At 44.4% G+C, this 27,755-nt stretch overlaps 2 protein-coding genes and 1 long non-coding RNA gene across 8 annotated transcripts in view; 1 reads left to right on the forward strand and 2 right to left on the reverse strand.

The window, feature by feature from the left end:
* RMDN2 (regulator of microtubule dynamics 2) overlaps window positions 1–26,344 on the forward strand; it is a 96,602-nt gene extending 70,258 nt beyond the window's left edge. For 3 of the 4 annotated variants that reach the window (XM_032102561.1, XM_032102559.1, XM_032102562.1), the window contains exon 11: window positions 21,776–21,833. In XM_032102561.1, coding sequence (XP_031958452.1) covers window positions 21,776–21,832 — 57 coding nt within the window. In that variant the 3' untranslated portion in view covers window position 21,833. Of the gene's footprint in view, window positions 1–21,775; window positions 21,834–24,440; window positions 24,546–25,268 lie in introns of those variants that run through there. The other variant, XR_004238862.1, reaches the window with a different exon arrangement.
* LOC116441049 (cytochrome P450 1B1) lies at window positions 1,765–9,187 on the reverse strand. 3 transcript variants are annotated; one of them, XM_032102557.1, is made up of 3 exons: window positions 9,047–9,187; window positions 6,338–7,354; window positions 1,765–4,653 (listed from the first exon to the last, which is right to left on the reverse strand). In XM_032102557.1, the coding sequence occupies exons 2-3, from the start codon at window positions 7,351–7,353 to the stop codon at window positions 4,041–4,043; spliced, it is 1,629 nt and encodes a 542-aa protein (XP_031958448.1). In that variant the 5' UTR covers window position 7,354; window positions 9,047–9,187; the 3' UTR covers window positions 1,765–4,040. The 3 variants fall into 3 exon arrangements, with proteins under 3 accessions (XP_031958448.1, XP_031958446.1, XP_031958447.1); XM_032102555.1 differs by having other exon boundaries at window positions 8,138–9,184; XM_032102556.1 differs by having other exon boundaries at window positions 6,338–7,795; window positions 8,138–9,184.
* LOC116441051 overlaps window positions 9,384–27,755 on the reverse strand; it is a 53,389-nt gene continuing 35,017 nt past the window's right edge. The window contains exons 3-4 of the long non-coding RNA XR_004238863.1: window positions 27,375–27,440; window positions 9,384–24,308 (exon numbers count right to left, since the gene is read on the reverse strand). This is a non-coding gene — a long non-coding RNA (uncharacterized LOC116441051). The remainder of the gene's footprint in view (window positions 24,309–27,374; window positions 27,441–27,755) is intronic.

The following is a 27,755-nucleotide window of genomic DNA, read 5'->3' on the forward strand; positions in this document are numbered from 1 at the left end:
TGCTGTCCCCAGACAGCCAGCAAAGACCCAGAGCATAGGGACTTGAGAGACTCTTTTTTGATTTGGGTAGCCCCAGCTCTGTGCTGGTGCCAACAGGGGTTGCACAGATCCTGGATATCCCCCACACTTGTTGCTCAGGTTCTGATGAGCCTTTTTCCTTATTGTTATGTTATTGTTATGGATTTCAGCAGCTCTGAACTGACTTCTGCTGAAGCCAGCAGGTTTCTATTGGTTTTGTAAGGTCTGTAGTGGTACACTTGACTGGTATAAACATATTCCATATCAACCCTTCTGGTTCAGCCTACTTGCTTCCCTTCCTTGTTTTATGTAGCGGAATGGTCTGACAATTACTGGCTCTCCAAGAAATGTATGCTTAATTCCAGGCTTCCTGTTTGGGGGGTTTGTGGGCTTTTTTGCTTTATGATGTTTGTTTTGGTTTTTTAATACCTTATCTCAGCCTGAATAAAGGATGTTAGTAAAATTCTGGGAGATGGGCTGAGTGTATGTGCACATACACAGAGAAAGCAAGCGTGAATGACATTTGGCTTTCCCAATCCATTGAAATCACTACAACCTGAGCAAGAAGACTTTTAAAGGAAAACTCTTGCCTTGAATACAGCTGCTTAGTTTCTTCTTGCTTTTCTTCATGAAGAAAGAGCAACCTGTATTTGCCTAGTATTGATGTGGTGACCCAGTCACAGGTTGGTGATGGAGGTATTCTTGGCTTTTACCCAGGGACACCCGCTCTGAATCAGCGCTGTCCCACTGGCCAGCCCCTGCCATGTACACACTGCACGGGATATCTCTGGACACTACATCTACTCCACAGGCCCTTAGCTATTCCTAGGAGGTCTCTGTAAGTTGTCTTCAACTTGTCCTCCTCCTGAACCTCCTCCTGTCCTCAGCCTGAACTTAGATCCTGCCCCCCCAGGAGAAACTTCAGCTTAAAAATATCTCAAATCAGAAGGAAGCTACTGCTCATCAGTCTGCCCAGCCTCCTGTCTCACCTAGCTCTTGTTCCACTTCCCTGGGCTTAGGGAAAATGTGGTCATTTCTAAGACAGGTCTGAACTAAGCAGACCTGTGTAGCAGACTTGTGTAGCAGACTGGGGAAAAGAAGACCAGGAGTGGGGGAGATGCTTCATCATGAAGAAATGTTTTACATTTGCAGTAACAGCCACCCTTCACCATGGGATTGCCTTCATTTTGTGAGAGTTTGCTCTGCAAGGGCACATTAAGGCCTGTTTGGCCCTGGGATTTCCATTCCTGGCACTCCTGCTATACACTCAGGCCAAAAGAGCATGAATTGGTCCCAGGGTCGGGAGTATATAGATGCCAGCACTATATATAGGAGGGGGAAAGGGAAAGAAAAACCAGTCTGTGGGCTTGAAAATAGGGGAGGTGGAAGTAAATGAGATGCCAAAGGGAAGAATCATAGCATAGGAGATTGTGCAGGCTGAGGAGAGATTAACAGGTATTAGAAGAATGCAAAGGACATGAGAAAATTCAGATCAGTGCCAAGGTGAGCAGCAGGGAATGTTCTTAGCAAGGAGCATTCGGAAGTTGAACACAGATGGCAAGGTATGAAAGGCAGGCAGACCTGAGAAGCTGTACGGGCAGCATGGAGGAAAAACCTTAAAATCCAGAAATGGGAAGAAGGTGCAAAGCATATGAACAAATATCTAAAATAATACTACTTTCCAAATCAGAAATAATAATTTTGTTTATCTTGATGTTAGAAAGCTGTGTATAAACTAAGCAATGGTAGTGTAAGAATAATTTTATTTAGTATTTTGGTAACACGATGATACATCTCAAAATGACCATAGAATTTAGCTTGCTAAATGACTGCATACATTCTAAATAGGTGCTACTAAATTTGAGTAACTTCACAGATTACATGAGACATTATGTGACCAACAGCTATACAGTGTGTAACCCCCTGACTGACACGAGCAGTGTGGAGGGATTTTGCACTAGTAGCCAATGCACAGTTAAAGCTTTTGGAGGAGTACAAAATTGCAAAAGCCGTTTTTTATTAAAATATGTATTGATGATCCTTGCATTAGAATAGCTATTCAGCCGTAGGTTACATACTTCATTCCTTTTAATAACAGTACTTACAAAGGTACAAGAAAAATTGTCTTGCTAGCATTTGATCTAATGTAGATCTCCCTATGAAAATGCTGAGTATCTTATAAAGCTTTTCACAGGTATAGGCTAAGTTCTGGGGTATCACAGACTTGTACGTAATTCAGAAAAACGCCTGAGGTTACTCCATGTGTATGTAGCAGAAAGCTTTGTTTAGCTCTGAAAAGATATTATAGATGCCAAAGAAGTCAGAGACTTTAAACAGGTACATTATGACTGTGTGGGGTTATAGAGCAGTGCTTGTAGGCTTGATTCAGGTTTTTAAAATCAGTAGCAAAGCTTGTACTTAAGACTGGGATTGTGTTGTTAACCCAGCTCTTCCCAGAGTCAGTAGGAGCTCTGTCCCTGCTGCTAAGGTGACAAAGACTGGTCATCTATCGGAAGTCACAGTGCAAATCCTTACTTGCTTGGGCCTCAGCAGAGATACCTCACTTTGTAGCACTGTACCCTTATTTTTTTAGCTCTACAAATACCTTGTTAAGTACTTGGCTGAGCACAGCAAGTCATGTGAGATACTCTCATGTCTGATGGATTTCATATGTAACTGAAGGTGATCTGCAGCTCCAAAGAAGTGCCTAACACTTTTAAAATCAGGCTGTTTGCTTTCTAGAGAAATATGGAGCTTTGTGTATACAAACATTAGCTGGAGGTTCAATGCCATGAAGTTTCATGTGTGTTTTACTTTAAAATAAGAGGTGTTTTAAAAAAAATTTTATGAACTTTGCCTCGCAAATACTTTAAAAGTACTTTTTCTTCAGTTAATGTGTACTTTAATGTAACATGTAACATTACTTTTCCTTCTGAGACTTTGTTCCAAACAGATTGTACTACAAGTACATAGTTGATTTTCAGATATACTATTTAACTCAACCTAACAGAATGATTAGTGAGTAGGGGTATTATTTGCTGTATGCTTTACTTGAAGCCTGTGGCATTCATGTTTTAATATAAACCCCCCAATCTCACTTCTAATTACCTTGGCCAGTGTGGATTTTACTGGACTTACCTACATGCCTAGGGACAACGATATTAACTCCTTCCTAGAGAAACATAAAGTTCAGCTGTACCTTTATAAATCTAATTCAAATACTTATTTTGTTCCTGAACATGCTAATGAACAGATTAGCATATGATTTGTATCACCCTTGCCATCTAGTCACATAGGAATTCTGATCTTTCAAAACTACGGAAAGTTACTATATTAGGACATTCTGTTCATTTTCATATAAAACATGAATTTTAGTTTCAAGCATGCTTACAAGCAAGACTTTTATTTTTTTAGGCATTTAGGTAAACATTTTGGAATGCTGAAGGCAAGACTTTACATTGTCATTTTACCGAAAATCATTTGAACACTTATTATTGAGGCATTAAAGTACATCCCAGCAGCCACAACACCAGAGCTGCCATGAGCCTGTGGCAGTTTCCAGTGAGTGAATTCAGAAGCAGGCTGTAGTGTTCTGAGCAACTGAGCAAAACAAATTTCTTTGTTTTTTAATAAGAGATTTCACTTGGGAATGTGGAGTCTCTGAAGGCAAACTTAGAGCTAAGGCATAGTGCATGGTGACATGGAAAGGCTTGTAGAGACAGTTCCGGGAGATACTCCAACCAGTCAGTAGATAAAAAACACTTTACAATGGCAACTTTTGTGAACAAGCTAGAAAAGAAAAGGCTTACTTTCAAACTGCATATGTTTTATCATTTAATATCTTGTTCCCCTGGCTCTCCTGGAATTAAAAAGACAACTGAATTATACCTTGTACAGATTTTCTTCCTGCTTTTATAAGGTGTAATATTGGCTATGTACCAAAAATATCACCAGAACAAACTATGAGTTATATAAGTCTAAAAAGGGCAAGGGGGATTATCTTTAGATGCAAGGTTTATTGCTTAGGCATTTGCTGAGAGCTGGCTTTCACTGGCTGCTTTCTCTGCTTGCAGTCTTTGGACAGCCTGATCGAGCAAATCCATAGTATCTCTAAGTGTAACATTCAAGGTGAATGGCTTAGGTTTAATGGTCAGCCCATAGGTAAAGTCCATTTTAGGGTCCTCATTTGGATTAGCAGTAAAATTGCACTGATGCACCAGTATGGAGGTAAAGAGAAAGAGCTGCACCTTGGATAACTCCTCTCCAATACACCGACGTTTTCCCAATGAGAAAATCATCACGCTACTGGTAAGATCTTTATTGATGAACCCATTCTCATCCAGGAATCTCGTTGGATCAAAATCTTCTGGGTTGGACCATTTTGCTGGGTCATGATTCACTGACCACTGATTTACAAAGATGACGGTGTCCTTGGGAATGAGGTAGCCCATGATGAAGGTGTTGGTGGTGGTGGCGTGTGGGATAGTCACAGGCACAAAGCTGCTGAAACGCATGGATTCATACAGGAAAGCCATGATGTAGGGCAGGTGAGGCTGATCTTCAACACATGGCAGACGGTCTCTTCCAACAATCCTATCCACTTCTTCTTGCATTTTAGCCTGCACTTTTGGGTACCTGTCATTTAAAGCAAGATGTATGTACATACGTAATGCTTTCAAAGGATTTTTCTTACAAACAATCCTTGCTGTAAACATTTTTCACAGAACCTTACCCCTACCCTAAATAATGTAGTTCGAGCAAAGTTTAAATATATTGCAGGAATGCATAGACCTCAATTGAATTCTTTGAGAGAAAAATCCAAACTTCCCATGCACTAGTGTAATTTTAGATTTGCTCAGTTTTTACTTTAATATCCCATGTAACTGATTCTCAACATAAAAAATAACAATCACCTAAAGTGTGCTGAGACTGAATATTCTGATCCAATTTCAAAAATTAATTCTAAAACTAGAATTATTTGTCTCTTCTAAGTATTGGATTTTCCATGGGAACAAGAATTTGATTTTCCAACTCTGTACATGACTTTTAAAAGTTAGTATGGAGTTTTTTATCACCAGACATATTTCAAACATTTGAAAGCCTGTAGGTTTTTAAACTAGAAAAAAAAATCTCAATTCTTAAATTGTCAGAATGGCTTTATGAACATCCCACTTTTAGTTTGAGAATGTATGTTCTAATTAATATCAAAATATGTTTTCTCTATAATGTATTTAAAGAAGACTGTCTTGAAATCTGGACAGTTTGGGAGACCACACAGTAACCAAACAAGATCAAAATGTTAATACATCTTGACATCTTTCGCTTGTCTAAAGGCACACATTCTGCCAAGGAGCCTTCATTTGCTTTAAGTATTCGCGTTTGGCTTCTGCATCCTTGCTTTTTCCTCCTGCAGCAGACTCACATGTCAAATGCCGGGCAAACATGAGAAATGAGGAGAAACCCAGAAAGTTACGTGAACACTGGGGGTGTTAAATATTTGCCTGTTTTTTCAAAATGCGACTGAGTAGATAATGTTTGCATAAGCTTACAAATTATGCAGGCGATGAAAGAGAAAGCCAGGATAGGCAAGAAAGACAGTGTAATGGCACCTTCTCTTAAACCACCTCCCCTCGCCGAGTTTCCCCGATGGACGGGCTGGTGCCAGGGCAGCGCTCCCGCCGGCTGCCCAAGGGGTCTGCCTTGCCCTGTCACGCAATGGCGAGGAAGGCACACACATCGGCAGCTTAGCATAATAGCGGGTTTGTAAATCGGTGCACGAACTCTTTATCGTGCTTAAGCAGTTGTTATCCTGTTCCTATGATCTCCTTGATCTTGACCTGCTAAAATCTGTTACTTTCAGGTTTTACTCTGCCTTTCTGCCAGCCTCTCTTTATGCAACATAACCCGACCGCCTGAGTAGGGTGGGCTTGTGTCGGATTTTTTTTTTTTTTTTTAATATACTTTCTTATCTATTTCTGGCAGGTTTCCCAGAGCTTCCGTGTTAGTTAATCGGAGGCCGCTGAGGTACTCGGCGCTGCACGGGCTGGCGCTGCCCGGTCCCGCAGACCCGCGACCCGACGGCGGGTCCCTACCGGGGCCGCGCCTCCGGCTCTGCCCGGACCCCGAGCTCCATGCCCTGGCTCGGGCCCGCTGCTCCCGCCGCGGGAGCCCTCCCAGCAGCGCCTTCGTCCGTGCGGCGCAATTTAAACGGGGCTCGCCTGGGGCTGGCGGGCGGTCGCACCCCGGGCGGGCTCGTATGTCCCCCCCACCCCGGGCCAGTGGGGCGCCCCGGTGTGCTGCCGCCTCCGCCGGCACATACCTGATGAGGAAGATGAGGAGCCACTGCAGGGCGGTGGAGAGGGTGTCCTGGCTGGCGCCGAAGATGTCGGTGACAGTGGCGGGCACGTGCTCGAGCTGCAGCCACGGCTGCTCCCGCTGCAGGCGGATGAAGGCGTCCATCATGTCGCGGGGGGCGGCCCCGGGGCGCAAGCTGCGCTGGTGCTGCAGGAACTTGCCGCGGACGAAGCCGTAGAAGTCGCGGTTGAGGTCGCGGAAGGCGCGGTAGGCGGCGCGGATGGGGCTGGGGAAGCGCTGGAGCCAGGGCAGCGCGTCCACCAGGCTGCCGGCGCCCACGGCCCGCCCGAACTGCTCGTTGCGCCCCACGATCCGCAGGAACTCGCCGTCGCCGTGGCTGTAGCGGCGGCCGAAGCACAGGGCGCTCATCACGTTGGCCACGGCCACCACCAGGACGCGCGAGGGGTCGAGGAAGGCGCCGCCGGCGCTGCCGCGCACCAGCAGCGCCACCAGCGCCCGCGCCTCGCCCACCAGGTGCTGCTCGAGCAGGCGGCGGGTGGCGGGGCTGCCCGTGGAGAAGGCGCGCACCGTGGCGTGCGCCGCCCGCCGGTGCAGCTTCCAGAGCTCCGAGTATCCGCCGAAGGCCAGGCTGAGCCCGCCCGACACCAGCTGGAAGGACGGGAAGGGCGGGCGGCCGGCGAAGGCGGCCCCCTGGCGGACGAGGGCCTGGCGGATGGCGCGCTCCCCGTTCAGCACCACGACGGGCCAGCGCCCCAGGCGCAGCTGGAACACGGCGCCGTAGGTGCTGGCCAGCCGGGCGAAGGAGAGGTGCGGGGCACTGCCCAGCTGCGCCGCGTTGCCGATCAGGGGCCAGGGGAAAGGGCCCGGCGGCGCCCGTCGCTGGCCCTGCCGCCGGCGCTGCTGATGCTGCAGGAGGAGCTTGCCCAGGTGGATGGCGGCGAGCAGGCAGAGGAGGAGCAGGAGGGAGCTTTGCAACGGGGGGATGCCGCCCAACGCTTCCCCGAGCTTCTCGAGGGCCATGCTGCAAGGGAAAGGGAAAAGTCAGTGGTCAGCGTCCCCACGGGGGAGGAACCTTCAGGTCCCGCGGGCAAGGGGAAGCCCGGACGGGGCGCGCTGGCGTGGCGGAGGTGAGCGCCGGCAGCTGTCCCAGCGCTCGGAGTCCGGGCAAGTCCTTGCTGTGTTCTCCTCGTGTGCCTAAAGTCCCCCGAATCCTGTGCAAAAGACAAGGGATAATGGATAATCCAGTGTCAAGTTCCTAATAAGAGATCGAAGTCGTATTTGGCGGGGGGGCCGCTGCTCTCTCTCCGCCGGTAGGGAAAGTTCTCAACGAGAGCTCCAACAGGTCACGGCTGAGAGAGGCACAGAGGGAAGCAGGAGGATGCTCTCGCCTGATGAGCCTCCTGAGATGCAGGCACTCGCCGTGCGCCGGAGACAGGTTAATTCCACCGCTGCACATCGCTCCCTGCGGCAAAAAAAAGCCCTTACGAGAAACAGGTTTCCCGCCCCACTGTCGGAATTTCGCGCTACTCTGGAGAAACCTCCGCAGGCGGCCGCGGAGCCCCCTCCTCCCGAGCCCTTCCCTTCTTCCCGCACCTTCGTGCCCGTCGCGGCATCGCAGGCTGGCGGTATGCCGCCCCTGCGGTGGATGCCTGAGGACTCGGCGTGGCAGTGCTGACTGGTCCCGCTTCCCATCCCCGTGCCCGGGGACCGCCCGCTCCTACCATTTACTCCAGCCTTTCACAAGCAGGGAGGGGAAGAAGGGGTGAAATAAGTGGCCACGGCGGGCTCCTGTAGCAGAACTGACCTGTTGCACGCTGCTTCCATCCGAGACCTTGGGTAGGATGGAGAGGAGCTATGCAGCCGGCGGCAGCTCTAATGAACAGCCGCGGGAGGAGAGCGGCGACGGCAGCGTTCAGATCCAAGGCTTTGGGAAACTCATTAGGAGCCCCGGTACCTGTCACCCGGAGCTTGCCAGGCCATGCGCAGGCAAATGCCAGTTGCACCCGATCCCAGCGCAGTTATCACCTTCCCAGCGCTTTAACCCTTCGGAGCTCGCCCCAAGGCAGCCACCTGCCCCGAGCAGCCCCGCGGACCGGGAGCGAGCGGGCTGCTGCGCCCCCTCCCTCTGTCTCTCCCTCCCACCCGCCTGCTGGGCTGCAGGGACGGGACGGGGCCAGCCCAGCCCGCCGCAGGGAGCGAAGGCGAGCGGCTCAGAGGGCGCGGAGAGGACGGCCCGCTGCTCTCAGGCTCAGCCGGCACCGGAGCCGCCACCTCTGGGCGCCTGGCATTGCCACTCCCGGCTTTAAACCCGCCGGCATCCCCGGTGCGCGGCGCGGTGCGGGCGGGACGCGGGCGGCCCCGCTGGCAAATCGCTGCTGCCTGGCCCGTCCCCTGGCTTGAGGGGTCGCACTTATTTGCCAGCTGCCCTTGGGCCCTCGCCAAGCGGAGCGGCTGAGCCGCGGATGCTTTTATGGCCGGGGCCAAAAGTTTTAGCGGAGGAGGTGCCGGGAGGGGAGAGGGGTGGCGGGCGGGCTCGCAGCTCTCGCTGTCGGGAGGCGAAGTCTCGCCTGCATCTTAGGGGCTGAGGAAGCCGAAGAGCTTCCCCTCCTCCGCCTGTCGCCTCCCCGTTGCGTGCGGAGTTAGCATTGCGTGAGCCGGGGCTGGAAAGCCTCCAGCCATCTCCTCCCCGGGCCCCTACCCCTCCTCGCAATACCTGACACCCGCTTCGGGGAGAAGGAGGCTGGGAAGCGCTGGGCAGCTCGCACCCCGGCCGGCTCCGGTGCCCTCCGGCCTCGCCTCCGCCCTGCGCTCGCTTCTCTCCCGCTTACGGCGCCTTTTTACTCCTAAATCTGGCGCCTCCGCCCGCACCGGGAGAGCTGGCGAGAGGCGTGTGGGTACGGCGCTCCAAGCCCCCCCGGGCTTTCCGGCTCCCCCGGGGAGCCGGGACTGCGAAACCCTCAGATATGGAGGAAATCGTTCCCCAAGAAACCAGAATGCCTTTGCTTTGTTGTTGTAATTTTTGCAGTAACAACAAAAATCTGAAAATACAACATTTTTAAAAGATTCTTTACAATCACATTATGGGAAGAAAATGGGATGTTTTGGTAGCATTTAGGGATTAGACAAAATTAGATGCTGGGAGTCAACCCAGCTCAGGGTGTGAGTCTGGTCCTGGCCAGGCTGCTACTGCTTCTGTCTTTGCTAAGAAGTGTAATCCTGCCTGTTGTCATTGTCCCAGGCTCTTCCAGTCGGTGATACTACTTCTTGCTCAGACTAGCATCAGCCTTGGATCATCTGTTGGCTTGGAGCTTCTTCCTGTCACTGGCAAGCAACAGAGACGTCAAAACCACTTTTTCTGAGCAGTGCCAGAAAAAGTGAGCTTCCCTTTCCCAGCCCCACTTCTAGGGTGAACTGGAAGGTTCCTGCAGCCAGCCCAGCACATAGCCCAGCTTCAAGGAGTAGCAAAGACAGCTCCATCCCTAAGGCACTATGGTTAAGGTGTTCTGATGTCTCCATCACGATCAGAAGATTGAACCCAAATTTCACATGCTATAACCACTCAGCTATGGAAAAGTTGTCACCGTTCCCTCCTTCATCTGTCTCATGTCAAAGAAGAGACATGGACTTCTTCTGGCAAAGTTCCAGAAGAAGATCTGGGTGGCATTGATCTCTTGCCACTGAACAGAAGGATTGTTCTGGGCATTGGATCTAGGTGGTAAAGACTAGCTTGGATTAGTTACCTGAGCTTTGGATTATAGTGCTGGGCACTTCCTACTGCCAGCAGGTAAATTTGCCCTTTCTTGGTGACCGTAGTTATAAGTTGCCTAAACCCCAGGCATTACAACTCTCGTTAGTAAGTCCCGAAATCCTTTCTTTGGTTCAGCAACGAAACTAGCTGTATTGCAATTGAATTGCTTCCTGGCTGCTTGCAGAAAGTGCAGGGAAAGGAATACATTTTCACTATTGTGACCTGCAAACTCACAATTTAAGGCAGAAGCCTAGGAGTTATAAATCCTGGTAGTTTGTTTTTTTTTTATGATGTAAGGAAACATTAATTATTTTTTATTTCACTTCTCATTGGTCCTCAGGAGTTCTGACACTATTAGGAAAGAAAGAAAACCTATTTTAGATATTTTCTTCTATGGTGATAATACCAGCTGGTCCCCCTGTACTATTTACAGCTTTGGCTCCCTATTGCACTGTATACACTGAATATTCACCCAATGTTTTAGGCTGTGATTCTGTGTGACCTTGATTAGTCCCTTGCAATCAAGCACAGTTTGAGTGAAGCATTTAATCACACCAATGAATTAGAATACAAAAATTCAGGCTGTGGCTGATCAGCCCCTTGGTCTCTGTTATATTCTGCAAATTGCTCTCCTGCCCACCTCGTTATTTATTCTCCTCACCTCTTTTGTTTGTAGTAGCATAGGAGTTCAGAATTGCTCTTAGAATGCATGTTCTTTTTTTCCCAGTTCTGGGGACTTAATTGAAATGCAGATCCTACAGAAACCAGTCCCAAATTCCTGAATCAGTTAGTTTTGTTAGGCACTGAAGACTGAATCACTGAAAATGCATGCCACATAAAATGAATTATTTCTGAGGTCTAGAAAATCCTACTTGATATAACATATGGAGAAGAAAGGGAGTTGAAGGGCTACAAGTGAGTGGGTTTGGGATTAAGGGAGAGGAATACAGGCTTAATCTCTTAAAAATCTTGATTGATTTGATGAGAGTGCCAGATGCAGGGTTTGTGGGGGTATCAGTACCTCTGTGACTCCGAATAAAGTTGCTTATGTATGTGGACAAGCATCCTTGTTGTGCAGGTGAAAATTTGATAAAGGAGGAGGAATTGCACAACCTAGAGAGTCTTCATTTGCCCTTTGAAAGGGAAATTTTATGTCTGCCACAGTCCTCCCTTTCCCAAGAAAACTCCTTAACCCCTAAGAGATTTTTACAATTGTTAAGAATTACTCGCTTAAATCAGGCTTTGAAGACTCAATACTCAGTTTTGCTTCTAACCATGGCACCCCTCACCTTTACTTTCAGATACTGGCAAGCTGCTCATATATCCCCATGAGCAGCAACTGGAATTTCTCATGGACTTGGCCTTGCTCTGTTTTCTTTCCTTACCTCTTCCTTTTGCATCTTTCCATGGAGAGCCCTCCCGCACTAGATTTCTCTCTTTCTCATACCTGCGACTATGGGTCTTTTCCTCCTCTCTCTTAACTTTACAAAATCCCAAGATGGATTAGTTGAGCAATGTTTTATCCTGGGATTGCTTCAGCATAGAGCTTGTACAAATTGTTTACCATTTGTAGAGCGATCCAAACCATTCTTCATTAAACAATCCTTGGCAATGTCGTTTCTGATTGTCTTTCTGAGTGTTGCACAATACTATAGAAGATGAATAAACAAGTAGCATAACTGTAAAACACAAATCCCTTGGAAACGTAACCAAGTGCAATATCCTATTGTTTCAGGCTGCTTAAAATTGTACAAATGTACTTACGTACCTCTAGAGTTCAACTCTAGTCTCAACAATACTGCTGTAAGTCAGGAAAATCTGCAACAACCAGACTACAATCAGAACAAGAACCTGTAAACCTGTGTGCTTGCAGCAGCTCACTCAGACTACGTTTATGCGGCGATCCCGTGTGATGCAGGATTATGCTTCAAGTAGTTTTGGATCCGGGAGCAGGGGATCTGTACTCAGTCCAGCCACCGTACCACCTCATGGCTGCTGGCTCCGTGGTCACCATCTGTGCTTGCTGCTCTGTACCACAGAGGTGTCCCTGCTTCCTTGAGCTTGTCTACACTGTACTGAGTGCTCAGTGCTGGAGCTAACCTGAGACAGCAGCACCACAAGTGGGGATGATAGTGAGATAATTTCTGATGCCGGCTCCTGGTTTGGCTCAGTTTGGCGGCTTTCTGGTCATGCCAAGCATGAGATGTAAGCAAAATAGAAGGAGCCACATCCTCAGTGCTACCCTGAGTGCCAGGCATATATAGCAGCCAGCTGCAGCTCCATGGTTTAGGATTATTTATTTAGGCCACTCAATGTGGCCTAAAGTAAAACATTTGTATTATGCTTTTTAAAGCATATGTATTTGTGGTTGTGTATTGCATTCTTAACCTTCATTAACTTGCAGCTTTCTTTGGTCTTTCACTCTTCCCTGCATTCCCACTGACTTCCCAGCTCACATTTTCAATTCTGCCTTGCTATTGAAAACCCTAAATTTGGCTTCTAATTCTGAGCCAAATTCCCGCAGCTGCAGCTCAGTGGAGCTCAGCTCAGTGGTAGACTGAATTGTAGCCTCTCCATCTGTTTGCATTTTTCATGTTACTTACAAATTAAAGGCATACATCGTGGTCTGTTTCCACACAGGCAACACACAGGTATGATTACAGAAATGAGGACATGGCATTATACTTAATTCAGGCATAAAACTTGATTCTGAAACTTTTAATTTTGCCAAATTCCTACAGTATTTCTTTCCAAAGTTTGCTGCCTTTTCTTGACAGCATTAGATGAAACCATACAGCTTAGTCTTTCTTGAGAGGAAAACACAGAGATGATACCCTTGTGGATACCTTTTGAGAAGCCTTTTTAAACTGCCTTCTGCTAGAAGGCAAAAGAGCAAAATCTAATTTGCACACTGTTGGGCCGTTATCCCTGGTGTTTCCCGTGTGTCTTTTTACTGATGCTGTACAAATTCTCTCAAAGTGCTCTGAAAGAAGTAGATGGATTAAATGACATTTAGAAAAGTTTAGACACTGCTCAAGGTGTGGATTATTGCATCTGTCCTCAAATGTGATGTGTGGGCAAACTGCTGTGCCTGCTCACTCTCCTGCTTCAGCAAAGGGGTGCTCCCAGGGACATCTGGCAGCTCTGCATCCTCACACTGGTTTTGAGGTTAGCAGAACCAAGAGCAGTGTTGCCAATGTCCATCTTTATACTGAAGTATTTAAATCTTACAACCTGTATGATGTTCTATGTTACTTCAAAACTTTAAAATTATTACATTGCTTAGGATCAATATTGTTGTCATATTAACAAGCAGTAATATATTTCTTTGTTTTCCAGACTTTGTTGGGTGTTGTATTAGTAGTAGTGATACAAATTTTGTAGTGCAATTGCTTTATTAACTCTAAGATTTTAGTATTTGTCATTTTAGAAAATGCCAGTGCACTTGCATGCTCGGAGTATTGGCAGATGCTAGTACAAAACAGTCCTGGGCTACAGCTAAAAGCAAAGTCTAATTCCCTCACAGGCAGAAGCATATTCCGTAGGAGTGAAGGTTTTGAAGATTTTTCTGTGAAGTTCTACAAATTCTTTACTATGGGTGTGCAAAAAACAGCTTTTCAGAGTTTGGACACTTGTCCAAATTTGAGTAAATTATCAAGGAAAGAGCACAAGGCACAAATCTGGGAGCAAAGACATTACCCAGACAAATGTCAAGTCCCTGCATTAGAGCTTTAGACAGAATTTTTCCAAGAAAATGCCCCTTCATGTTTTAGCATGTATGCTTATTTTCCCTGTTCTCATGAATACATTCATCTGGTTTTGGACAGAACATTTCTAAAGATTACAATGTAAAATATGGATTTTGGAGGGGATAGAAAATTTCAGACCAGATTATTAAGGTAGGGTAAAATTATAAGTAAAGGAGGACTCAGAGTTTCCAGCTAAGGGAGCTCTGTGCAAGTAGACACTTGCAGGGAATTGACTCTTCAACACAGAGGGAGAAGACGGTGAAACACTTGCAGGTGGAATAAAGAAACTTGCAGTTCTTTGATGAGAATATGGGTTTTCCTATATTGTCCCTCAAGTGTCCTGGCCATTGATTATCCCAGCCTATAAAAGTGTATAATCTCACCACTTCTCAACCTATAATTTCCCACAACACAAATATCATCATTTCCATTGGTAATTTGGGTTCTTCAGTTTGTGTTTGCTGTGTACCATTTTCAGTGCTTGACAGCAGAACAAGTGGTCAAAATAATAAAATAGATAACACAATCTGAATCTGGTCCCCTCTAGAGCAATCCAAGTTGAATTTCAGAATCCTCCTTCCTTCAGAGAGTAAGCCTGGCTATGTAGTGGGGAATGCATGTCTGATTTAGGTAAGGGAGCTTCACATAGGTGTGATTATTACCTTGTTCCGTATTATGATATTTCCCATCTTTCTACTGTTTCTTGGAATGGGCTGCAAACATCTAAGAAACATTCAGAAAGTGATGCCAGGGGTGTCATATAGTGTGCGCACACACACACACACACACACACACATATATGTATATATGTGTTCTTGCCCTTTGGAAGTCAGATTAGCAGGTCTTGGCTAGATGTGCTCACGCAGTTGTTTTCATGGCACTGTCAGTGTGTGTCTCTTCTTTGGGCTTCTGTTCTAACTTTTGAAAAGCCTGCTCTGCTTACCTGCACATTCATATGGATATGTTGAACTTTCTTGTACTATTAGGCATGAATTCCATAGTGCCTGGAGTAATTTCTTGTCCAGAGGATTAAAATTTTATAATGGGAAGTCTTCGGTGTTTAAAAACATTGTTATGCTTAGTACTGCTGCTTCCAGGTTTTCAGGTGCTCTGAGAGAGGAGGTGGCACTGGTCACAAATTGATTGTTGAGATGGCAGCTGAACCAAAGAGAAATGCAACAATTTGCCCATCATGAGGACTTTCCCTGGCTTTTAATCATGAAGAGACAGGCCTTTAGCTGGGATTTCCCAAAGGAGATTCGTGTTACGGACCTAATAAATTTCATGTCAGTCAAGGAGTTGCTTGTAAATGTCACCCCTTAGATAGCCCTGCTCAAATGAGTCAGGAAACATGCTCACCCCCTCCTTCTCCCTTTCATTACTGCAGGTCAATAAAATGTTGAATAGTGTTTGTGAAAAAGCTGCAGAGTGATAGATCATCCACCAGAAACAGTAGTTATGCTACCCTGGCTTCACTGAAGTATTCTGTCAGGTGAAAATGCACAAATCTGAACCAGGACCTTCTGTGATTTGGCTGATGAAGTTCAGCTGAGGAAACATTTGCACATCCCTCTGCAGCAGCAATTCTTGGCTTCCTCTGCTCTGTTGTGCAAGGGTTTGGTGTATTTGCCTCCAGCAGTAACTGCATTTAAGTGGTAAATGAAATGACTCAAATACTGGGGACTGGGATGTATGCAGGTAATACCCTAGCCTATAGAATTATTTATGCTCTTCCCCGGGGTAGGAGAAATGGGAGTTATTTGTCTGCACATTTTTTAATTTGAAGAAAGATTTGGAGAATGTATATTCAAACCAATGGAGTAAGGGAAACTCCCTTTGTGGTATCTGTGGTCAGTGATGGAAAATTGAGCTTAGGAGAATTTTACAGTATTCTATGTAAGGGCTGCAATCTTGACAAGTTGACTTCTCCTGTAAGACAAATAATAATAACAATAACAATAATAATAATAATGATAATGATAATGATAATAATAATAATAAATTTCCTCTGTCCCTCAGTAAAAAGGAGAGTAAGTGGTCTTGACACATACATGCTCCTAGCACTTGGAAGCAAACACAAGGAAGTGTCTGCTTCTGAGCCATTCAGGTCTTCTAACCTTCAGCAGTGGCAGATCAAAGACCATGAGGGAAACAGACTGCAGGTGCCAGTCAGGGCAGGTTTCATCTTGTCACAGCACTCTGGGAAGAGGCATTTGCTAATGTCTGTTAATCTCATGGCACGCCAAATGAGAAAGACAGAAAAAAATTGCCATAAATTCTTCCCTTTCCCAAGCAACCCACACCCAAGCTCAGGGTGGCTGCACAAAGGCTTGCTGACTTCCTCTAGAAGGGAGAGCAGTGTGGGAGCCTGTGCCTGCCCTGGGGTGGCAGGGCAGATCTGGGGTCACCCTGCAGGAGGAGTGTCTGGCTCTGTCAGGGAATAAGGGTTGAAGCAGCCGCAGAAGCAGCAATGCACTGGAGGTGGTGAAAGCAGCAGTAGCTGAGACCATGAGAAGAAAATTCTTCCAATGAAGAAAGTCTAAAGTCCATCCTGGCTGTTGTTGTCTCCCACAGAAACACACACTCTGCAGCCAAGGAGGAAGCTTAAAATGCTGTGCAGTGCCATGGGGAAGAGGCAGCAGCAGTGGAGGAAACAGGGTCTTTACCAGATGCAGGGAAAAGACAGGATTATGCACAGCTTACAGCGCTGTAGGGGATGTCTTTGGCCAAAAGCCAGATTTGCCCCTATCTTTCTTTTGAGGTGTAAATGGCATGCAAGGAGGCTTCTCCCAGTGGCTTCTCTGTGAAGATAAATAACCTGATCCCCTGGTTATTATCCCCCTTGCTCTCCTCCCTTTCCCCCTGACTGACTTTGATTATTGTAACTTTACATGCGCTTTTAATTTGCGTGCAGGCAAGTACAAAGGCACAACCGGATATACCTGTTATTTGCCAATGACCTGAAAGAGCATAGTTTATGTTAAGCCTTGGGTTATGGTAAGGTTTGCACGCGATTCCTCAATATACATGCTGCAGGCAACTGATGGATGGAGGTGATGGAGGGTGGAGGAAAGTTTTAAAGTGACAGAAACTGATTTGGTTCCTAATTAACCCACCATTTACGCAAAGGCCTCTATTGCAATTTTGTGTAGAGACCAAGTCTTGCCCTTTCTTCAGGCAAGGAATGTATGATCACATTATCCAGGCTGTAGTTTGTTCATGGCTGCACCTGCGACTGATCATGAATGCTGTATGAAAATTAGGCAAAAAAGACAGGTAGGACATTTACACCTGCCTGTGTGTACATATCCTTGCATGTCAGGCAGAAGATTGGAAGTGGGGGAAGAAGCTACAAATGAGAAATTTCATGGCAGCAGAGTCAGTGCAGAGCGTTCAGGGATGCAGCTCAACTGAGGTGTGGGGGCCTGGATAGAGAGGGGATCTACATTTTGGTGCATGGGACTCAGCCCCCACACAGTTTGGAGAAGTTTCATTTGACCTTGACTCCCTCAGCAAGATATAAGGTTATCCATCCCTCATGGGTTGCGTAGTTACAGCAGAAGACACGTAGTTACAGCAAGCACATGTGGGGTCCAGTGCTCAGCCCACACACTGACTTGCTCACTCCACAGGGAAAGCCTAGTGATGTTTGCTAAAAATTTCTTTTCAGTGATTTCACATCAAATCAGCTAGATCTTCAAGCAGAAAGGAAGCGTCTTTATCTGCCAGACAAATTAACTTTTAGGTCTTAAACTTCAGTGGTTTTATTACTGGTATGTGTTGTAACCTAGTGTTAAAGGCTGCACCAGAGGAATTAATTACGCATTTCGTTTGGAGGTTCAGGAGAGAGAAAGGATCCCGCTCATTCTCAGCTCCACCTCTTATCTCCAGGGAGCTGAAAGCAACATGAGTTAAATGAAGCTTTATGGGATTTAAAGCACAGGTCTTCTACTCACACTTCTCTCAGAAACAGAGGGACAAGGTACAGAAAGTCAAGTGCTACTCTTACAAATGAGGACATCATAAAGTGATTGTTAAAATGACAGAAAACAAGATGGACCTATTGTTACAAGACCTCTGTACGTTTGCAGTTCTGGACATAAGCACATTTAATCTTTTTTTTTTTGCCTCAGCTTCCCCCTAAAATTGGGAGTGGTCACTGTGTGTGGATCTGCCCAATATCTATTCTACTGTTCTCTAGCTTAAGATACACCTTGTACAGCCAGCATCCAGGAAAATGATGTTTACATTTGTAGGACAGCAACTGAGTGACTGAGTTTTTACTCATGTTTTTAAGTCCAACAATGCAACTCTTCCACCTTCACAAGCCCACAGTCATCAGGCAGCCATGGTCCACTTGCGAAAAGCATTTATCTGAATCAGCTTTCAAAATAAATCCATTTGATTTTCCCTCCTCTCCTCTGCTATTTTTTTGCTTCTTGCCTGCAACCCTCCTTATCTGCCCTTTTGAGGAATTGGGTTTATTTTGAAAATGCTTTTTTTCCTTATTAGTTTACCATTTACCCTGTTTTTCAGTTCTAAGAATCTAAAATACGTAACAGTTTTGCATATCCACATTGTAGTTCTTTCCCATTTGTCTTGATACTTTATATGAGGGTAGAAAACTCACATCTAGCAGCAACTTCGCAGAAGCTGTGAACTTTTAAACACATAGTTAATCTTTCTGTGGTCAATATATTTATAAAAATGTAAAAGTCTATATAGGTTTGTTCTGAGGAAGAAAGATTTTCATTAAAAAAAATGCAACCAAAATCCAACCAAACAAAAAAACCCCAACACATATTGCAGTCCACAACCTGATTTTTTAGTAAGTGTAGTAAAATTACCTAATGTTGCTGTAAGCACTGATGCACAAAAAAACCCCAAAAAACCAAAACCACCACCACCATCCCCCCTCAAAAAAACCCCCAAAAACCAAAACAAAAAAAAACCCCAAAAAACCAAAAAACCAAACCAACCTTGAAGTGTTTTGCACTTACTTAGAAACTTGAAAGAGTGTGAAACTGTCTGCTCCAGCCCTGGAATAAAGCATTCACAACATCCAACCCCATTGTGGTGGGGTTAAACAGTCGGGAAAGGGTTACAGGTTGCCTGCTTGTCACTTGATTCATCAGGGGTTTAGAGGAAGATGTGTGCCCTTTTTCTGGCATGGAAAGCCTGGGAGCCCCTGCAGCTGGCTTTGGATGAGGGAATAGCTTTGCTTTGTGTTACTATATGAATCTGATGTTTGGATAATAAACTATGTCCTGGAGCGAAAGCTGAAGAAGACTTGGGTATTTCTGTGCCTTGACCTTTCCCTTCCCCCTGGGCAAGAAAGCCCACCAGCACACAGGCTGTGAAAGAGCATGTGACAGGCATAGTAAAATATTTTCCTTTTCCTTCATTAAAGTAATCCTGGCTTATGTTATCGAAAGAGAAGTGTGAGAAGGCAGATATGAAGAAGCTGTAAAGAGGCAGTAGGCCTACATTTCACTTGTTCATGCAAGAGAAAGTCCTACTGAAGACAAAAAGTAGATGAAAGTAGAGTGATTGAGATTAGTTCAGGATATCTATCTAATACTCAGCCATTTGCATTGGATCAGGTTGCAAAGCCGTGGCTGCTGGAGCATGATTTATGCCTTCTGTCTTCAGAAAATACGAAATTCCCAGATAAGAAACCTGACATCAGATTAGGAGGACAAGCCAATTATTGTCATCTTCAGCTGGATAAGGATCACAGAAATGGATGCCAAGTCTGAAACAATACAAGTGTAAAATAGGGTAGCAGTAACAATCTGATGCAGTTTCCAAAGTGGGCAGAGCTCTGCCTGCATGGCACTTACTGCTGTGGAGATAAGTGGGAAGTCACTCCCAGAAGAGTGCATAGGCTAGGGGAGAGAGAGGAGGGAGGTGCAGATAGTTCAGTAGGTGTGACTAAGGATTGCTTGCAGCACACAAACAGCATCACTGTTTATATACTGCCTGCAGAAAAGGTGATTGTGCCAATCTTATATTAAACATTTTTGCATGGCAGCAGGTTTTGAAAAATCTTGACAAGTTCTATATTTTCTAAATTATCCCATTGACTTAAGCGGCATAACATTTTCTTTAAAGTTATTCCAATCAAGAGAAACGATGGGCCATTTGATTTAAGTCATTGTTTTCACATTGATTCAAGTCAGAGAGGAGGGCTTCAGCAGGCTGCAAGCATGGGAAACAAGCTTAGTATCCCAGGTGATTTGGGTATGCTGCAGAGAAGGCTGGACACCAACAAGATGAAGTAATAGCAGTGCAGAGAACTAGATACAAATGATATTGGTTCATGGTGCCTATCTGATAGTCAGTAGTTTCAATACTCATGTCCCTGAGTGGCAACCTTGCCTGAGAAGGCAGCCTCTGCACAAGCATCAGGGAACTTTGTCAAATTTAATTAATGAATGCACTGTATTCAAGAGATGCCTGTAGCAAAGCTTAAGAGATGGAAACCCTTTGGCTTGCTTAGGCTGATAAGGACTTCATTATTTAGGTGGAGGTCTTAAAAAGTAATGAGGACCGAAGCTGTCTTTTCTAGCTCCTGTGGATGCCTGGCCAAAACTTACATGATCACCACACAAGATTTAAACGTAAGAAGAACTTGGTACCAAGACAGCACTGGAAAAGGCTCCTGTTGGTGGTTTGGCAAGTTAGAAAAGTGTTTCTCTGCTGTTGTCGTGTACATGGTTCTACCTTGTTTTTATTGGTGTGAATGAGTTTGACTGTGGCTCATTTCTGGATTGTTGTGGCCTGTGGTGTCTTTGCAGAGCAGGGATGATGGCAGCCCTGGTACACTTTAGTGCACTTTAATACACTTTTACCAAACACTGCAGGTGGAAGCAGCCAGGAGTCTGCCTGCTCTGTGCTAGCCCATACATATTTTCTCTTGCAGAGTTCTGAAGCTGACTCATTTTTGTCCTGGTAATGTCACTCATATCTGAGTGCTTTTTCAATCCTATTAGTTGACAATCTTGTTAAACGATTTTACTGTGATTTTTAATGTTCACATTGATGAGCAGTCCTCCTTTCCGGTAACGTTAACAACTGCAACCCCTTCATTTAACTCTCCTTCAAGCTCTTAATTGTTGGAAGCCAAAGTAGCACAGCATGCACACTCCTCTCCAGCCAGTCATCTCCCAGCATGCTGAGATGTAGGATCCATGGATGGATAGTAATGCCACCTCAATGTGCTGTCAGATCATCTGGAACAATAAACTTGTTCTATCACAGTTTTTACACTTTATGCCAACTGCCTAAGGAGATGTGATACCCATAAGAGCAGTATGAAAAGAAATCCTGTCTAGTCTGGCATTAACTCTGCACAGGTGACCATGTATGTATCTGTAGAATAATCTGGACTAATCTGAACTGACAGAACAAGTTTGTGGCAGTTTTGCATAGCCCAGGTATTTTAGACATATACTCCAGGTAAGCTTGGCTTGTGGAGTTGCATTACTGAGCTGTTGCCTGACTTGTGCTGTATGGAGCATAATTCTTACTCTTCCATCAAGGTCAGCTGAAATCATTATTTCAACAGGTAAGTACATGGATTCTGTTTATTAAGCCAACATTGGACATTTAGAAAAGAGTTCCTTCCTGTGGTGTCAACATATTTTGCTCTGCAGTATCCTTGTTACACATTGCAGGATGAATTTTGACTGGGGTCTTCCCTATTTGGTCTTGATTTAAGATTAGGCAACTGTCGAGATTATACAGCAAACCAGTTTGCAATAAGTATAAGTAACTCTGTCAATCCATTGTGCTAACTATAGAAGAACAATTTAAGTGTAAGGAGTTACTTACATCTAAATTCCAGCCAGAATCTGAAATAAATCACATAGGGACACAGATGTATTTGCATAAGTGTACACAGATCATAGTGATAATGATGTGAACAACATTTTTTTCTCAGCTACTCACAGACCCTTTTGCAATCATTCCTAAGCACAGAACTACAGCACATTTGTGAGGTGGGTAATTATTAAAATTCCATTTTAGAGAGCCAAACAGTGAAACAACATGATTAGGGACTTTCCAGAGGCCATCCCTGCCATTTTTCACTTGTTTGGCAATAAAATCAAATTTAATTACTTCTGTTCCTGTACTTTATCAACAGACTTATGTTCTTTTTTCATACTCTTGTCTGGCATTACCTGTTATACCTAGTATCTTTTTAGATTCAGGCATAACCTTGCTAAGTGTTTCCACAGATGGATAACATTTGACAGACATTTTTCATCTTACTAAGAAAATGTGAGAGAAAATCCCAACATCTTCTATACCAGGAGAAATACATGCACCTGCTTCTGCTGATTCCCAAACCTTGTTTTGACAAGTCAGACCTGTATTAATATGAGCTGGGCTCCACACTCCCTTCCATCTTAATGCCAAGCACTGAGGCTGGCTGATGATACCGGCTCACCCTACTTGAAATATTTTCTTGGCACCTCTTATCAACCCCTTTGGGAAATCTGTCAACAAAACACAGATATAAAACACCAAACATGGCAGGAAAATAATTGTGGCAAAAAATAGTCAACTCCACACATGGTCAGAGAGAGCATCTTTTGTTACACCTGTCAGGTGCCATCTGGGACTAACAGCTCCAACTCTGCTGTGGATGTGGTCATGCCCTGGCTCATGGGAGGGGAAACCCATGCATGGTTCACCTGCTGAGGCCTGGAGACACACCTTGGCTGCAGGTGCATGGCTTGCAGTACCAGCAAAGCATGCATGAGCATCCAGAGGACACGGAGCACCCCACTGGGACCCCATGTTCCTTGGCTTTGTGTCCCCATGGACAAGGCGGAGCGAGCAGCCTAGGAGGTCAAGTGGCTGAAAATTACAGCTGGAAATTGCCAAGAAGAAGAATTACAGATCTGGAGCCATGGAGGGCTGAGGAGAATCTCCAAGGATAACACAGACCACCCTGTTGTTGCCAAACGTGGATCAAATATGCTGCTAATGCTTCCAGCAGATGTGTGTCTGAGCTCTACTGAAAACCTTTCCCTCTGGAGATCCCACTCTGTCCTTTGACAGTACATCTGGGGCTTTGTTGCCCTTTGTCAAACGTCATGCTTCGGGTTTCCTTCTTGCAGTTCAGACACATCATGTTTTATTCATTAAGGATACAGCGAATAAGTTCTTCTGTCTACAGTCTTGTATATGTTTGAAGTCTGACATGGTGTCTCACCTTAGTTTTCTTTAGATAGAGCCCACCAGTCTTCTTGTAAATTATAGCTCCCAGAGTTATGGTGATTCTTGTTCATTTTTTCTCCAGGCACCTTGCTATTCCCCCATGTTACTCTTGATCTAAAATAGGACAGAGTATTCAAAAAAGTACAAGTGAGTAGAACAAAAATATTTTGTTCTTTTAAGGTAAATCTTGTGACAATTGCTCCAGGATTGCTATTTGTATTAGCTTGTGGCTTTCTTTTCCAAGCAGGAAGGATTTTCTTTTCAATATTAAGTGTCTTGAGGAAAGATCTAGTGAGGTAATGAAAAAAGTTGAATAAATGCAGTGTGAAGTATAATAGTTAAATATGTGGATGTGTAACTCCCTTTGATTTTCATTGTTTTTATTAGTTTTATTATCATAACAATGTTGTGATAATTAAAATCTTCCCTGTTTCCATGGGAATGACACAGGGGTTTATGTGTCCCCAGGAGCAGCTATTTCTACTTTAGCAGAAGCTATTTTTATCATCTTCTTGGAAAACACTTCGTTTATTCCTGACTTCTCATTCTCATCTCTCAGCAAGTCTATTTTGATGCTTGAAAAAAATACAGCAGTGTTTATTTGGGTAGAGTATACAGTAAGATCATCTTCATCAAAATTATCTTTCATTTCTTTCCTTCAGCATCTGTCCATTCTATCGCTTCAGAAAATGTCTCTGGTATTTCAGTGGCATATCTTCTGTCATTCAAAGTAGCCATGCTGTTTGGGACAGAAAGTAGAAAGAGGGCAATTTTGTAAACTGGGCAGATGTGAAAGACTCTAATGCAGAAATCAATTCCTGCTAGGATAAATTCCCTCTCTGAAGCTGCTGGAAGTGCAGTAGCTCCACATCCATGGTAAACATCTCTGCTCATAGCAGATGTGGAGGACTCATTTAATTACTGCGCCCAGTTATCAGATACTTTCCCTATTAACCACATGAAATGTGGGATTGTTGTGGGATTTAGTGGAGTTACAAGGCATTTCTGTATTCCAATAAGGTTCTTCATGTGTTCCTCACAAGTCTGTGGCTTGGCATATGCGGTAGCATTTCTTTTGACTTGGACTTTCTTCGGGGCAGTTGGGAGGATCTCTGTGACAGCAGACCAGTTTTCCATGGTATATGTGGCTGATTCCCTGATTTTCACCAACATTTTCTTCTGTGACCAAGCTGATGTCTTCTAGCATGAGAGGCATACACTGCAATGAGAGCACCAGCTTGGAAAGACTGTGAGTGAGAATGAAGACAAGAATCATCAGTAGAGAACGTTACACAAAAAAAACCACCACAAAATACTTGGCTATGGTGTGGAACGTTGAAACGATTAAAAAGTGAGATGTGTCATTTTTTTTCTTCCAGCTACATGCAGCATGTGTTTCCCATGTCTCATATTACAAGCAAATGTGAACTGAGGGTTTATGGTAATACCACCTAGGAAGTATGATATCATCTTTCCCACAGGTGGTAAGTCAGTTTTCCAAGGTGTGTTTACATGGAGCACTTCAGAGCACTAGCACATACACAAGATACTTAAGCAATATCTGTAATTACGGCAGAGTTTGAGGAATAAACACTGTCTAGCCAGGTATGACTTGTAAAACACCTTATGGCCAAATATGTGATGTCATTCATATTATCTTGGTAAATACTTGTTGGGGCATGAATTCAACTGAAATTAAATGAAGCTGATAATGTGGTTTATAAGTGTGAGCACGTAGAACTTTTGTAATCAGACTAGTTGTTAATAAGATAAATAACATGATAGTGCAGAAGCAAATTTGCTTGTATTTTGACATTTATAAATCCCGTGTTTCCGGATGATGGTCTGTTTTTATCTAAATTGTAAACCACAAACATAACAAATTGTACAAGATCACTAGAGGAAAAGTGACAAACATTACCATCAGTCACATGCCCAACTTGATACATTTATTTTCCTTTTGGGTCATCAAAGGACTGAATACCAAAGATTGTTACGATTACTAAACTATTAGCTTCCTTTTATATTCTTTTATTTGTGTTTATTGAAACAATTTCATGAAGTTTAACGGGCTGGCAATGGCTCTTGCCAGCTAAATCTGTTTGCTATTTGTTATTTTTTTACATTGGAAGCTCATATATAAAAAATGTGCTTAGAAGGTGTTAAATGGTGTAAAACCATATCTCTGTATGTCACTTCGGTTCCAGTGCCAGCTCCAGGACAGATTCACGGCTGTCTTTCTCTAGGACCTGGGATATTTTTGTCAGAAAATGGTACAGAAGGGTAAGACTTTATGTCCTATTGCCATTGCAGTACTGGTCTCTCACTTTACTTTTCATTGTTGTTTTTTCACAGTCTGATCCCATTCAAGTGGCTTAGCAGATGTGCTTGACCACCTACAGCCTTTTTGGACTGTTTTCCTTCCTGGCTTTTCAAGCTCAGCTGTTCATGAAATCTGAACTATGTGTTGATCTCTGAGGCTGTTCCAACTTCCCTTAATGCAGCAATTATTTAAAAGAAGTAGGCAGCAGTCCTGCAAAATATTTGTCCACATTTCTCTTGGATGCTTTCCTTTAGTGAGCAGATGAGAAGAGTGTCTGGTTTAATCCAGTTTCCTGGGGAGGCAAAGCAAGTGCAATACTTGCTGTCTGAACATATGTGTGTGCCTCAATGACCCACAAACAGCTTTTGAACCCACTGGCCTCTCTAAACTAGAGGAATTGAGATCCCCAGGGTCCTGGAATTCCTATAAACTTCAGTCAAACTGAACAGAAGAGTGATGTATCATCAGGGGTTTGCTGAAGGGCGTACTTCATCACAAGCTCATCCTTTAATAGACAATTCAGCCACAAGACCCTAATCCACAGGGGCAGGTTCAGTAGTTTCACTGATCACAGCATGCTGAGTAGTTTAAATCCCTTGGCCAGAAGTGAAGCAGTGCTCTTGTGGGTGCAAAAGTCTTGAATTTTATAAAATACCTTTCAGAGCATATTTCTCTTCACTTCCATCTCTCTCTCTTGATAAATTTGTTTTCTGGTCGTTTTATGCATCATGGAGCCCCACAGGGCTTGATACTGCACCTACTTTTTATGCATATATATATATATTGCTTCTCAGTGCAGCTTTTCACTACAGGGCTACAAGGCATTGCTACATTAATCATTCTTCAGCACTTCTCCTTTCCTGATGTGTCACATTCTCCTTGTTCATGCTGTGTTCAAGAGAGAACATTGATAGCACACAAGTTTTTGATCAAAAAAAGTACTGAACAAAACCAAAGTGATATTTTGCCAGTTTTGTTGTTTATGTGTTATTTATAGTGTCTATTTATAAACTCTTTAATCTGTAGCACTGTTACATTGCTGGTCTTCCTTTTCCTTCTTCTCTCCAAGGAGAAGACCTGTCAGCCAGGTCTTTAGGCATGGCTCTTCCCAGTGGAAGCCTCAGGCCTAGCTGGATCCCCAGAGAGGTCTGAACCTTATCCCCTCCCAGTGGTGTGGTGGGGGCTGCACCAGAGCTCAGCGCCAGAAGGGGCTGGCCTGGGGACAGACAGGGTGGGGATGCCCACCTTGGCACGCCAGTACAAGCTGGTGTTGCAGAAGGCCTTGGGCAGAGAGAGGAGCTCGCAACCATGCAGGGGCAGGCTGCTTCCTAGGATCATTTGAGCCTTTTCTAAGCTATTTAGTCTGCATATTTTGGGTACCATGAATATGCATACTCAGGACTTGGCCATTGGCTTGGGTTTCCAAAGCAGGTGGTTTATCTGAAATCTGTCAAAGTCAGCCCAGTCTTTTTTCCTCATGGCCTCAGACTAGTCAATCCAGCTCCTGTTTAGTACAGTTGATACAACTTGCTTCTTGCTGGAGGAGCACGAAACTTATAAGCAGCTATTAGGGAGAGATTTGCTGCCAGAACTCCTGCTCTCAGTCTTTTTGACCACTACATGTGACAAAGTCAGTAGGGATCCAGATCTAGACCCATTCAGCTCATCTACATTTCTTTATGAGAAAACCATCTCCTTCTGCCCTTATTTTCTTATTACACCTTCAGAAGTATGTGAATTGTTTCTAGTTTCAGATGAAGCATTTGGTTTTTGCATTATAAAACAATATAAGAGACCTCTCCAACTCACTGACATTGCTCAAAGGGATGGAGTGACTCTTGGAGGAAAGATAAAGTACCCTGAGCTGTGGAGAATCCAAGTATTTCAGTTTTTGTAATTTGTGCCTCTCCAAAAATTATGTGCATTGCCTGAATGCGACATTTGGGTCCACTTTCCTGCAAAAGTTTTTGAGATGAGGATTCCCACTTACAGCAAGTTTTATACCATGTAGTATGACCCATTCATAGCAGTCTTCAGTTCTTCAGTCATTTCATATCTGTAATATGGGAAATAAGATTTTGCAGTGAAAAGTATGAAACAAACAATGACATTTGAAATCTGAGTCTCTGCTTTCACTAGAACAAAGCTTGTATTCTCCTTGGGCCAGTGTAATCACTATTTCTTTTAGGAAATACATTTCTTAGATGTATTTGAAATGGTAATGTTGAAACCTAACAATAACTAAAGAAATGTGTTTGAAAGATAATGATTTGCACAACTCTGCAACATTCGCCGTCAGCAATGCTTTAGAAGAGGAGTAAAATTTCTAACTTGAAAGGAAAGGAGGCAGCACTGGATTTAGAAGCATTTT

The sequence above is a fragment of the Corvus moneduloides genome, chromosome 3, assembly GCF_009650955.1.
Source record: "Corvus moneduloides isolate bCorMon1 chromosome 3, bCorMon1.pri, whole genome shotgun sequence".
NCBI classification, from domain to species: Eukaryota; Metazoa; Chordata; class Aves; order Passeriformes; family Corvidae; genus Corvus; species Corvus moneduloides.